This window comes from Gracilinanus agilis, chromosome 1 (genome assembly GCF_016433145.1).
Source record: "Gracilinanus agilis isolate LMUSP501 chromosome 1, AgileGrace, whole genome shotgun sequence".
NCBI classification, from domain to species: Eukaryota; Metazoa; Chordata; class Mammalia; order Didelphimorphia; family Didelphidae; genus Gracilinanus; species Gracilinanus agilis.
The window spans coordinates 762,821,350-762,836,314 of NC_058130.1; the positions used below are offsets into that span (position 1 = coordinate 762,821,350).

Below are 14,965 nucleotides of genomic sequence, written 5' to 3' on the forward strand. Positions count from 1 at the left end.
AAGAGGTAGAAAGAGTGAAAGTACAAAAGGGTAGAAAAGACATTAACCTATCTAACTAAATATTGTTCCAATGCTTGGCTCAGCCAGGGCTTGTTAACCTTCAATCAGAATTAAACTATCTCCAGAAGACAGGAAGGGAAAACCAGCTATCCACTCACCCAAGACAATGACTGGAGCTAAAGGTGACTCCTGAGGCCTTTTTTCTTTGAGCCAATCTTCCTGAAGGCAACTTCCTTGTTGGAGTGACTCTCTTCTTGGAGTTCACTCTCTCCTAGACTCTCTTCACTAGAGTCCCTACTTTTATGGTGGTTTCCTGTCCCTGCCCCTTTTCATGGGGGCCAATCACAGTTTTCAAATTGTCTGAGCTGTCACCTTTGGATTCACATTTTCTGAGTGTGTGGACTCTTCTTCTTACCTAGCATCAAGTAAGGTAAGAACTCACTAAGTGGTTTTCAAGCTTCTCCCACCTAGTCAAGCTTGTGTTGATTCAAAGTTATTGCCAACCAAAGAGAACAAAGGATTCCCTTTTACAGTAGGAATTGATTTTTACTTGACTATGCATATCTTTTTTAAGGGTTTTGTTTGTCTTTGCTTTCCCTATCGTAACACACACACAAGCAAGAAACATTCATTAAGTGCTTACGAGGTGCCAGGCATAGTGCTAAATGGTGAGGGACACAAATACAAATAAAAATATAGTCCATGCCCTGAAGAAGCTTCCATCTAATTGAGGAAGAAAGCAGCATTTAAACAAGCTGGGGAAGGAGAAGACAGGAATATAGAGAAATGATGAAACCCTTATTCTGATAAATAATAGATGTATGTACATCTTTAGCAGGGCATATGACTTTTCTAAGCCTCTGTTTTCACATTTATAAAACTGATACCTCTAACACTGTATAAACCTCTCAACTCTCCTAAGAGATCTCTAAGGTTAAGAGGTTTAATTGCACCCTGATTAGAAAATCAGCCTTGGAGGCAGGAGCTGTGTTCAAATCATGTCCTGATCTGGGGGCAGCTGGGTAGCTCAGTGGATTGAGAGCCAGGCCTAGAGACAGGAGGTCCTACGTTCAAATCCGACCTCAGACACTTCCCAGCTGTGTGACCCTGGGCAAGTCACTTGACCCCCATTGCCTACCCTTACCAATCTTCTACCTATAAGTCAATACACAGAAGTTAAAGGTTTAAAATTAAAAAAAAATCATGCCCTGATAAACTCAAGCTTCATGATCCTCTCAAAGGTCCAAATAACCTTCTGAGGCTCTAAAGTCACTCTTTCTAGAGACTGAGCTTTATTCCACTTGGAGAAATCTCTGCACCATGAGCTCTCAACACTGATGAAATCAAAGGGGAGAGGGGGGAGACATGAAAGAAAAGGCTCCACACAAATGTAGGCAACACAGTAAAGAGGTGGCCAGGGAATAAAGTGTGTAATGACTGAAACCAAGCCTATATGTGGTCTGAAAAACTTTGAAAATTGTTGTTTTAAGAATGTGGCCTAGGCCACTCAGAGGTTAGTGACTTTAAGTCATATAGCCAGTAGCTAACAAGAGACAAAACTTGAATCTCTAGCCACCCCTGAAAGAACTAGTGTGCCAAATATAATTATGTTTATATATTAAAAAATTGTATTTGTAGAAAGACTAGGTTTTTTTAACCGTATCATTGAAATTAGTTTTCATAAATCATAGAAATTATTTTGAATATAGAAAAATTCAGATGTCTACTACAATTCACCTAGTTTTAGGTTATTTTTGAAAGTTTTATTAGTTCATAGTAATTCATAAAGTAAAAAATCCTGGCATAATTCATGCAAATTAACTTTCAACTAATTTGCATTTACTTTACACAGTTAAATCACTTTATATGAATGAGAAGAGAATTTCCTCAAGCAAAAATATCAACTATGAGAGATGCTGTCTAAACTCATCCAATAAATAGCTAAATAAATAAATAAATAAATAAGTAAATGCTGCTGATTAGATTTCTTCATTTTCCCCTCAAGCAGCATTTTAAGAAATACAATCTTTTAATGATTATTTAATTTTCATGTAACTAGAATCTAAATCCTTTACATATCACACAGCAGGCTCACTATAAATGATCTCATTTTTCATAGAAAAAAACTAATTACATGGTTCAATAAGTTGCCTGTGGTAAAACAATGATTTTATTTACATTCAAAAGGTGGACCTTAGCTTGGTCTCAACACTCTAGCTAATTCCAAGCATATTTAGTTTTAGAGTTCTCTCTAATTTATTAGTAGTACTTCTTTCCTAACTACAGAAAAAAAAATTTCTCAGCATTATGATCCTGCCAATGTTTTATCATTCATTACTTATCAAATTCTTAATATACATTTGACTTTCTTTGGAGCACATAATTACCTATTAAACCTAATCTTATTTCAGTAACTGTACATTAGAATCTTTTAGAAAACAGACCATGGAAATTGCCACTATTTTACAAAGTAAGCAAATTCATTTTTTCATAAATCAGAACAGTAAAATAAAGCAAGGGACACCATAATTATCAGATACATCAGAAAACATATCAAGTCCTAAATAATGTAAGACATAAATTTTTAAAACCTTTTTACTACATCAAAGCAGACTTTTCAAAAGTACAACATTTGTTTCATTGTTTTTCTTTTTAAATTGCCTTGGGTGCCATGTTTTAGTGACAACATTTCTTACTATGTTGATTTACAAAGGTATTCTTAATCTGCTCAAGGAACAGCAAACATGGAAGTGCATTTTAACCACAATATAAATTCTGATTCATCACAAAACAATAAACTCTATAGTACAAAATAAATGTGGATGCATGAAACACTACAGATAGGTGATGCATAGGACTACACGATTTACATGTAATTTTTAAAGATTTTCTAACATACTTCTCCGTTTGAGGCGTATTAAAGAGACCCATACAATGAAGAAAAAACATTACTCCTACTTCCAGTTTAACCAGAGGGATTCATGTTGATGAATTGACCTCTAGTAATAAAAAATAAAAACCTAATGGAAAGAAAAGCTGTTAAGTAAATTTCCTCTTTTAAAAGAAATGAAAATAAAATAAATGACATCTTGCCCATAGTTCTACTCCTGTCAATTTTATGGGTAAAAAGGTTGTCGCTTTCTAAGGAAGCAATTTTTTAAATCCCAAATGAGAATAAGGCCTCATTCAGTAAGCCTAATGGAATGGATTTATTTCATTAAGTCAAAGGAAATTACAAGATTCCAACTAATATATGACAGCATATACAAGTCATGGTGCCATTTACCTAAACATATACTGTATGCATTAGCTATAGGTTCAGATCACCCACATTTTCTTCTTACTGCTAAATGGAAGAATTTGGGCCAATGCTTTGGTTTTTTTTCTTTAGGATTTTAATAATGCAAATTTTCCTCCTCCAAATTCTCCATTTTGTTCTGTCTATTGCGCTTGTCTTTAAATCCCTTTAATGCTTGAAAAATGTGTTCTCAGGTCTTCTGAAACTGATTCATGAAGCAGATGGTTCAGGCTATATTTTTTTAATGGGCTTGAAATAATTCTTTCTTGCCAAAATGTAATGTTATCCAAACAAAGACTATTCTAAACTCATGCCTAGGCAATGGGGCATACTGTACCACCACCACTACTAAGCACACCCACGCATGTACACACATATACACACACACACACACACACGCACCCCATCTTTTCTCTTCTTCCAGGTGACTTTACACTACCAGCATAGTTGTCTCATGTTTCTATTTTACACAGACACCCATCAGAGCTGAAGATAGTTTCAATACTTCTCCAACATAATAGTTTTTATAATAGTTTTATAGGAAGGGGTCACAGCTATCAATGTTTTAAGAACATCAGGAGAAAAATATCAGCCAAAAGGGCTCTGAATTCATCATAATCTAATGATTAACTAACTGCCCAGAAATTGGCTGCAAAAAAAGGTTAAGAATTGTTCCTACATTGGTCTATTTCTTAAATTGAGTGGGATGCCTGTGCTACCTATACAGCCATCTATAAAATCTTCTTGGAACACCTGAGCTTCCCAGGCTGCTTGTATGCCAGTGCTTATATGAAGTAGATCTAGGCCCCTCAGATGAACAGTGAACAGGACCCAAGATTCACCAAGGAGGCAAGAATGGTCTCAATCACATTTGAGAAAACACTTGTGGCATTCAATGATCCCAAGCTGCTTCCTAACACAGAACCTTTGTAACACCAACATTCTCCTTTGCGTGCTATGTGATTTCAAATCATGAAACACTATGATCTCAGCAGAATCCAAACTTTGGAAAATCCTAAGCAATGACAAGTAGAAGCAGGCTGTGGCACATTATCAACAATGAATGGTACTCAAGAAGTGACATAAAAAAACATCCTCAGGAAAATGTATAATTGGGAAAAGCAAATCTGCTCATCAGAGAAACTAGCGGTTCATTTCTTTGACAACATTTATTAAGCACCAATCAACCAGCAAGTAGTTAACAAATCAGATCACATGAAATGAGATTTATAGAGCACTTAGCACAGTGCCTAGAACACATAGTAGGCGCCAAATAAATGCTTCTTGGCTTCCCCTTCCCATTCATCAGGCACTATGCATACAAAGACAGAAAAGAAACAATCCATGTGTTTGAACCGTTTTATTGGGGGAAAGAACACATATGTAATAGGTGGTTTTCTAAGGCAATGAGGCCTCAGAGGTCCTCACTGAGTATACTGACTATTTGAGTGTGACACCACTGGTCTGGAAGCCTGGAGGCTCACCCAGGCAGCCTATATCAGTGGCAGGCAGGATTTCAACCCAAGGTCTCCCAGACTCTAAAATCAGCTCTCTATTTACTATGCTATATTTCCTCAAGTCATTATTAAATTTATATGTATTATCTTTACCCAATTTAAAATTCCAACCTCCTCAATTTAGAAACAAGTGAAATAAATACATCAGAGTCAACATCATTCCTAAATATTATTTCTAAAAATCCCAATCATTTCTTATTTTTGTAAGTAAACAAGTCACATTATCTACTAAATGTCCTACAACTCTACCAATGAACAGTAAATTCCCTCTTAAAAAACATTTTGTCTCATAAAACAGAACTTCATTCCATATTTTTCCTCATAAAATGATGCCTTATAGTGCTAGAAAATGAAGACCAAATAGAAACAAAAATAGAAAAGAATGGATATCAGATGTGAAAACAAAACCTAAAGTGAAGGAAGAATTAAGATGAAAACTATAAAGGCACAGAAAGAAATTAAAAGATGCTACAGTCCTATGAAATTTTAATAAAATGTATTTCTTTTTTTTAAAAAACCTTACTTTCTTTCTTAGAATTAATGCTAAGCATCTGTTCTGAGGTTAAGGGCTAGGCAATTGGGTTAAGTAACTTGCCCAAGGTCACCCAACGAGGAAATGTCTGAGGTGAAATATGAACCCAAGACCTCTCATCTTTACACCTGGCTCAATATCCACTGAGCCACCTAGGGTGCCCCATAAAAGGTATTTCTAAAAGAATCTCAGAATTTGAGGATTGAGAGGTATCTTAGCAGGCATCTATTTGAACCCACACACAAAAAGAATCAGGACTGTAGTGCTTGTCAGAAGTATTCACTGAGCCTCTGGGAACTCCTTTCAACTAAAATGTAAATCTCGCTAGTACCTAGAAATAGGCACTGCCTTAAAATTTAACATCTGGTATAACTTTGATAAAGTAGGTCTCAAAATCGAAATTTTTAATTAATTCACTTCTGCCTAAATAAAACAGTCTTTATACTATAAGGGCAAGAGTCCTGAGATTTTACTAGTTACACTTGCAAATAAGTAATTTGGTATGAATCAAATTTGGGGTGATTTTAAAGATGCTCATAAGTCATAATGTAAGAAAAAAAAGGTGATAAAGGGGGTGGAGGAAATGAGAAGAGAAAGGGACAAGGAAGAAGGAGAGGAGGGATAGAAAGAAAAAGTGAAGAAAGGGAGAGAGAAGGAAAAGAAAAGGAAGAATAACAGTGAAAGAGGGGAAGAGAAAGAAGAAAAGAGAGGAGGGAAGAGAAGGAAGAGGAAAGAGGAGGAAGAAAGAGTGACAGAACAAAATAAATGGAGTAGACAAGTGGACTGTAGGGAACACACAAGTTAATCTACTAAAGATTACTGCCCTCTGGCTGTTTTTGATGGACATATTCTGTGGGGGGAAAGTGATATAAAAGAAAGGTCAGGAAAGTCAGAATTAAAAAACATCCAAGAGATATTATCTAGGAGGCGTTTAAAACCAGTGTAGAAAAATAAGAATAGGTGATCAAAAAAGAAAAAAAATTAGTATTCTACCATCTCTGGAAAAGTAACTAGATAAATTAAAATTTTAGCAATACAATGTTTAAAATAAAAGCTAATCCTTCTAGTTATAAGAGCTAAATAAACGCATATTTAATCTCATGTTAGAATGATAGTCATAACAATAAAGATTGCTAGCATTTACATAGTGCTTAAAGGTTTGTATAGTTTTATAAATATTATCTCACTTTCTCCTCATATATTATCCTTATTTTACAGACGAGGAAACTGAGGCAGAAGGGTTAAATGACTTGACCAGGATTAAACAGCTAGGGCCTAGTTATAAATTGGTTTACTTGTAGAGTGTGACTTAAAACACCTTAGAGGGGGCAGCTAGGTAGCTCAGTGGATTGAAAGCCAGGCCTAGAGATGGGAGGTCCTGGGTTCAAACCTGACCTCAGACATTTCCCAACGGTGTGACCCTGGGCAAGTCACTTGACCTCCATTGCCTACCCTTACCACTCTTCTGCCTTGGAGCCAATACACAGTATTGACTCCAAGACAGAAGGTAAGGGTTTTTAAAAAATTTAAATTTTAATTTAAAATTTTAAAAATAAAACACCTTAGAGTCTCAGGGGAAAGATCTGAATTAATGTCATTAAGAAAAAAATCGTAACAATAGAAAAGAAGAAATCCTCCTTGCGCAGAAGACAGTAAGCTAAATGAAAGTTATTTGGAAAAAGAACCAGGTTCAAAACCAAAGTGAAATCCTCCTTTCCTCACTCTCTCACAGCCCCTATCCAAATAATTGACAAGTTCTGCTATTTCTCCTTGAATGACATCTCACATATATATTCCTCTTCTTTCATGACAGCCACCAACCCCCTTGGTGCAGGCTTTCCTCACCTCATGCTATTGCAATAACCCACTGGTTGTTCTCCTTGAATTCTCCACTCTCAAGTCAGCTATCAAAGTGATTGTCCAAAAGCATAAGTCTCCTGACCAAGTCATCACCTCCCTCCCCCATAAAATAAACTCAAGCAGCTCCTTATTACCTCTGAGATCAAATATACAAAGCCTCTATCTGGCTTTTAAAGTCCTTCGTAACCTTAGCTTTGGAGAGAGGGGATCTGGATTCAAATCCCCTCCCATATTTACTACTTGTGTGGCCTTAGGCAGGTCAGTTAACCTCCATGGTTTTCAGTTTCCTCCTCTAAAGGCCCCTCAAGTCCCTTCCAGCTCTGAATCTTTGATCCTATGAACAGAAAAAATTCTTATAGATTTGAAGAACTCTTTTTAAAAAAAAAAAAAAAAAGTCCTTCATAAATTGGTCCCTTCTTACCTTGACTTTCCTCTACAGGATCTAATATCCAGTGGCACTGGCCTTCTTGCTATCCCTCACCCAAGACAATCCATCTCTTCAAAACTGGCCATTTTCACTGACTGCCCCACTTGTCTGGAACTCTTTCTTCTTCCCCATTTCTACCTCCTGGCCTCCCTGCCTACTTTCATGTCTCAGCTAAAGTTATAGCTTCTGCAAAAAGACTTTCCGAGTTATTAATCTTAGTTCCTTCCTTTTGGGACTAGTCCCCAATTTGTCCTGTCTATAAATTTGTACCTACTTGTTTATTGAGGTGCAACTTTTGTCTTTCTTTGCATCCCCATTGTTTAGCACAGTGCCTGGCACTTAGAAGATGCTCACTGAGTGATTGACATCTTGATTAAAGAAATCAAAAGTCCACACGCATGAAATAAAAAGTAAAACATTTCCATTAAACTAGTAGTAACTCACAAATTGATGAAAAAAGCAACATAGGCTAATTGGAAGTATACATTAATTTTGTCATAGCAAGATAACAAAAGTCCTGTTCATTTTTGTGTCTGTGACAAGAGCCAACATGCTGAAGTTATACAAAAGTAAAAGAGAAAAAGCATATTTTAAAAGATCACTTTCATGATTTATTTTATTTTATTTTATTTTATACACTTAAAATAATACCATAGTCAAAGACCCTCTGAAATTGCTGAGGACTTCATTTTATTCTTATTGCCCTGTTAAATTGTAATTTAATGCCTATGAGAGAATGGCTTCAATTTTGTAAGAATCTTTTTTTTTTTAAAGAATAATTTTTTCCCAATCAGAACCCTGAGAATGATAACTTCCTACACTAAGACAGAACAGAACTTTTCAAAAGCTTATAGAGTTCCAGAGTTATATTGAACAATTTAAAAGTTAACTGACTTACCCAGGGTCACAAAATGAATATATATCAGAGACCAAAATGAATCCGGATCCTTGATTCCCAACCTGGTCATTTATCCACTCTTATCTCTCAAAAGGTAAAAATTCAAAATCTATTAAAAATTTCCAATAAATCAAAACTATCACCAACAAGATGAAGTAAATTTCCTTCATTTTGTCTGGCCATTCATTCATAACCACTAATACTTGAAATAGGATATTTGAATCATAAACAAATAACATACCTTTGAAATATGAACAAAATAATATAGTCATCAGTGGCCTTTGTGAAAAATGGCACAAATTAATTAATTTTTAATGCACAAAATGATCATTAAAAGCAAAACACTTACTGTGTAACTCATGATGTATCACATCAACTAAATTGGGTTCATCTCCCCACCAAAATATCCATAACTCTTTGCAATCTGGTTTGACATCCCGGCGCCATACACACAGCAGGTTGGCTTGCAGGCAGCGAATGAAGCTTAACAGGATTGGATCATCCTGGGCAGGGGCTGAAATGATGGGCCCACAGTCCCCATGCCCTCCAAAATTGTACCTACGCCATTTTATTCCTGTGAGTTCAGCCTAAAAAAAAGAAAGAAACATTCAATTATTTTCCAATTGCCTTAAAAAAAAAAAAAACCACACTGTAACAGTCCCTTTTTACTCAAAAGGCTTAAATGTAATACTAAAAAAAAGTAATACTAAAGTAGATAAGTATATATCCCAAAGCATCACACCGCAGGGGAAGAATGAATATTTATATATTTATATGTATGCACATATACATATATATGCATACATACATATATATAGTTATATACACATGTGTGTATGTGTATTTGTGTATATAATGTGTATATCTTCATTTTCAGAAAAGAGATAAATGGTTTTCTTCTATAGGAAGATTTAGAAATGACACAAATCTGAGTAAATTAGTTGATGATGTTCAAGTAAATCCACTTGTCTACATAATCATCATAATTTTGATTAACTACATAATGCTATTACTACTACACACTAAATATTAACTATAATAAGAACATACTAGAACCTAAAAACTCCCTTAAGTAAAAACATGATCTACTCACCAAAAAGAGAAATTTAGTAGCCAAATTGTCAAAAGCACTTAGAAATAGACTTCTTTATAAAATTGTAAAGAAAATAGAGAAAACATTTGTGCAGTAATGAACTGCAAATAAAAGTAGGAGCAAATTAAATCTAAGTCAAATCCATTTATATCTTTCATACCAAAAGAAAAACAAACTTAAGGAGACAAGCAACTTACAATTATTTTTCATCAGAAAAGGAAAAACTAGAAATTTTAAGCTTGCCTTTTAGGAAGTAACATTTAATTTTCCAAGATTTTTTGCTGCTTTTAATAACAATAAAGTTATTTTAGTTCAGAAGGGTGTTAACTGGTTAGTATTATACATAGCCAATGCTAAATCTTAAAAAACTGGAGAGAAAAGTGTTCAAGGAAAGTGAATGGAAAGAACTAAATCAGAAATTCAAGAGAACAAGGGTAAGTGCAACATAATCAAAGTTAGGTAGCACATGAGATTCATCTGAGTAAAAATTAATGTTGAATGGACTTTGCAACAAAAAGAATATAGAATATTAGTGCCAGAAATTAACTATATTGAAGATGTTTTAAAAAATGAAAAATAGTAACACTAAATTCAGCATCAACTAGGTCAATTTTGTAAGGAAATTTGTTACATGAATTTTTAGAACATTTTCATGTGTGACACACTGAAAACTCAAGATTTTACTTGAAACTCAAATTTACTTGAAAATCCATTTATTATTAATATTAGCTAACATTTATATAGTGCTTACTATGTGCCAGGCACTGGGCTAAATGCTTCATAGATTTTATCCCTTTTGATCATCAAAATAACCCTGTAAGTTCAGTGCTATTATTATCCATTCTTTACAATTGGGTAAACAAAGGCTAAGTGATTTGCTTACATGCTCACATGGCTAGTAAGGGTCTTCCAGGCAGGGCCTAGGCCCCTATGCACTGCTCTATCTACCACCTAGTCTCCTAATTTGCTGTTTTGTCCTCAGAGAATTCACTTAATTACAGCTTCAGTTGTCTCTGCAATGAGGGGCTGGTACACCTGATGCTTTTCAGCACTCCATAGAAGGAAAAGACTAAGGAGCAAATTTTTCAGGAGTGCTGTGATGCCATCGAATGGAATTACATTGGGTCTTCTCCCTTCTCCTTTGCCTCTTTTTAGGTGAAGGGTCTGGAGCAGTGTTGGCAAAACTTTTAGAGACATTAGACACTGAGTGCCCAAACTACAACCCTCATGCCAAATGCAAGCCTCCCTCCTTCCCCCAGACAGAGGAGGGAGGAGGCTCTCCCATTGGGCTTCTGGGCAGAGGGGTGGGTCATGTGAGAAATGTCCTCAGGTGTGCATGGGAGAGGAGAAAGGGAGCATTCCCCTCTGGCACACTCTGGCATCCATGTGATAGGTTGGTCAACACCTGGAGAAACTGACATTATGAATTTCCATAGGCCAAGACAGTAAATCTCTATATGTAAAGTACTATCATCATCATCATTATTGTTGTGGTGGTACAGCAAAGGAAGAATATAAATGAATTCAAATTTCAATTTTTAAACATGGGATTAATTTGAAGTAATCTGCTTTCTTTTATTTAAAGCCAAACTTATTATGTAGTTTCTTTTATCTTCAAGTTTGAAATTTTACAAAGAAATCATAATTAACTAAATTTAGAAATGAAATGTTTTGCTGTTTATCAAGTTAAAAAATTCTGCAAATCTTCCTGAGCCATTCATTACATATGAACCTGGTATCTGAACAAAACAATAAACAAATATAGAGAAATTTAACAGAAACATTTAAGTATTCCTTCCATTCAACAAATATTTACTGACCACCAATAACATGTCAAGCACTGGGGTGCTAGGGACACAACTGGAAAAAAAAAAAAAAAAAAAACTCTCTGCCTCAAGTAACTCAAAGTAGAAGGGGTAGGGAGTAAGGGGAGAACATGTCCAGAGATAAGTAGGAACAAAATAAATACTAAGTACTTTCTAGTAGAGGGAGGAAGGAAAAGCACCAACAATTGGGGAAATGCCCTCCCCTCTCCCCCCTCCCCCGGGGATATAAAAGGCCTTTAATAACATCTGAGCTATATTTTGAAGGAAGCTAGAGATTCTATCTATACCATTTATAGACCATTTATTTGAAGAGAGAAATTCTAGAAATGAATGAGTAACATGAAAAGGAATCCATTCAACCAACAAGTCAAGTCAACAGTATTTAAGTGCCTGCTATCAATTAATCAACATTTATTAAGCATCTACTGCTGCTAAAAATCATGCTAAGAACAGACCATACAAAAGATTTTTAAAAAAAAAATAAACTAGTCCCTGCCCTCAAATAATTTAAAAATCTAATGGAAGAGATAATATGCAAACAAATGCAGACAGAGCAAGCTATATAACTGATAAAAAAAAAAGTAGTAATAATTAACAGAAGGACAGTACTGGAGTTGTTAGGAAAGGCTTCTTTATATACAACAAGGTGAGTGGAGGAGGTCAGTATTCAGAGAAGAGGAAAGCTTTTCAGGCATGAAGTGGGAAGAAGAGGAATGGTGGGTTATGGCCAGAGAGAATAATCAGAGCCAGAGATGGAGAGTCTCGTTTACACCAGGGGGTTAGTTCACTGAATCAAAATGTACATGTTGGTGATATAAAATTATAGGAATATTAGAAAGGTAGTAGGGAGCTAAATTATGAGGGGCTTTGAACACTCAAACAGAAGAATTTGTATTTAGTTGGAGGCATAGGGAGTCACTGGAATTTATTTAGAGAAGTATAGTTTGAAATAGGTGGTTCCCCCTTTGTAAGAAAATCACTGTGGTGGCTGAATGGAGAATGAGCAGAGACCTGAGGCAGGCAAATGCCCCAGCAGGTGTAAGGTGGCAGTGTCAGAGGAGAGAAGGAGGTATATACAGAAGATGTAACAGAAATGAAATCAAGAGGCCTAAGCAACAACTTGGATAAGGAGAGCTAAGAGATAGCAAGAAGTCCGGGATGACTCCTAGGTTTTGAGCTTATGGAACTGAGAAGATGATGCTACTGGCACCCAGGAACACAAAGAAAGGAGGGAGCAGAGAAGTCTTAATGGAAAAGCCACTACCATGCACACAACTCTGAACAAACAAACTGGATGGAGATCCATTCAAGATAATCAAGTAAGGGAAGTCACTAGCTGGTCCAGGGAAAGGCTTCCTGAAGGTGAGATTTAAGCTAAGGCTTGAAGAGAGCAAGAAGCCAGGAACAGAATGGAGAATGCTCCAGGCCCGTGAAACAATCAGTGAAAATGCTTGGAGTCAAGAGAGCATTTGGTAAAAGAAACAGCATGGAGATCAGCATCACTGGGACACAGAGTATGGGGGAAGGAAGAGGAAGAAATAAATAGACTAGAAATAAGGAAATGAACGAGATTATAATCCTTCAGGAATGGGGAGATCACTTTCACAGCCAAATGGAGAATAGATTAGGGTGAGGAGAGATTTAAGACAGTGCATTTTTGATAGTTTCTTCCAATAAAAAGTGATGAGGATCTGTATCTGAATGGTGGCAGTATCACAGGAAAGAAAAGGAAATATAGTGATAGAGAGACATAGAAATGTAAGCCTGTGTATCTATATAGAGATGTTGCAATGAAAAACCAAAAAGACTTGGCAACAGATTGGATGGGAACCTTAAGTTGCCTGCTGTGACAGGGAAAATGATGGTACCCTACTCAGCAGCAAAAAAAGTTAGAAAGGGAGAGCTTTGGGGAAAGATAATTCAGGTTGGAAAATGATCAGTTTAGGATGTCTATGGGATTCCCAGATATCCAATGGACTGTGGAAGAGTTGAGAAAGGAGATTAGGGGAAAGGTCAAGACTGGATAAACAGATCTGAAAATCATCTATATAGAATGACCATTGAGTCCGGGGAAGGTGAATAGTATAGAGGGAGAAGAAAAGGAGACCTGAAACAAAGCCCTTGGACATATCTGCAGATTGTATTTTGTTTAATCCTACTGTTCTGGACAGTACAAAATAGGAGAATCACTGCCGCTTGACTATTAAATTTTCTCAGAAATCTTACAACAAGTAGACAACAAATTCTTCCCTTATCCCTCAGAAAATTATCTATTGCATTTATTGCAGAGTATGTCTGAGAGATATGTTCTCTCCAGAGTTACCTATGACCATAGATAAAGAAGTTTTATCCTCTTTGAACTCTTTGTATACCTCAATACTATTTATCACCCTCTTCTTGATGCCCTCTTTTCTCTAGTTTTTTGGGGGTTTTTTTGCAGCACTGTTTTCCCTAGTTCTTCTCTTTCCTACTTGTCTGACTACTACATCTTGTTGAAAGGGAATTTCTCTCTCCATTGTGTTGCCTTGCTTAATGTCACCTCTCAGTGACCTGAAGATCAAAGACCACTGAGATGTGCAGGTATAGACAGGTCCTCAGAGAAAGAAAGTTAAGAGAACCAAGTAACCAAGGAGACAGGAAACTGATCCCACAGGCTCTGCCCCCCCCCAACCCCCTGACAGTGACAAACAAATTAAGAAACTATGGTTGGTTCCTCGTGTGAGTTAGTGGGTGGAGAAAAGAGTTTATAAGGTCAGGCCTGTTCTGGGTCTTCTGCTAGAGCACAGAACCTGAAGGAACCCTTATCAGTGGTGAGCTTCAATCCAACATGGAGGCCAATAGAGTATGAGCTAAGTAACTCTCCACCCCTTTCCTACATTTCCCTCTCTTTACTATTACTAGTTTGATGCAATAAAGTTAACGCTACTAGCAGCCTCATAATTTGATTTTAATTATTATAATTTGTAACACCTGGAATTTTAACTAATAAATAAGGAGGCCATTTCTCTGAAAGAGAAAGAAGAGTGACTAGGGGACAGCTAGATAGCACAGTGGATAGAGTGCTAGGCCCAGAAATGGGAGGTCCTGGGTTCAAATTTGACCTTAGATACTTCCTAGCTGTGTGACCCTGGGCAAGTCACTTAATCCCCACTGCCTAGCCCTTACTGCTCTTCTGCCTTGGAGCCAATACACAGTATTGATTCTAAGATAAAAGCTTAGGGTTCAAAAAAGTGATAATAATCCCAAAATGGGTGCTGTTATTATCATCCTCATTTTATAGATGAATAAGTGAGGCAGATTGAGGCTAAAAAACTTGCCCAGAGTCACAGAATAGTAGGTATGAGGAGACATCTGAATGCAAGACTTTTCTGACTCTAGACCATCACTGAAGTACCAGTTACCTGTAAGTCCATATGATACATAAAAACATGAGTCAGAATTTTTGTTCCCAGGCTTGCCAGTAACTCATTGTAGACTAGGTGGCCTCTACAGTATTTTCCTGTTCTAAATCACT

General features: G+C 36.3%; 1 protein-coding gene across 1 annotated transcript in view; it reads right to left on the reverse strand.

Annotated features, from left to right (window-relative positions):
• The window catches only part of MED13L (mediator complex subunit 13L), a 425,714-nt gene that overhangs the window by 335,513 nt on the left and 75,236 nt on the right, over positions 1–14,965 (reverse strand). Inside the window, exon 2 of the mRNA XM_044673746.1 lies at positions 8,882–9,119. Coding sequence (XP_044529681.1) covers positions 8,882–9,119 — 238 coding nt within the window. The remainder of the gene's footprint in view (positions 1–8,881; positions 9,120–14,965) is intronic.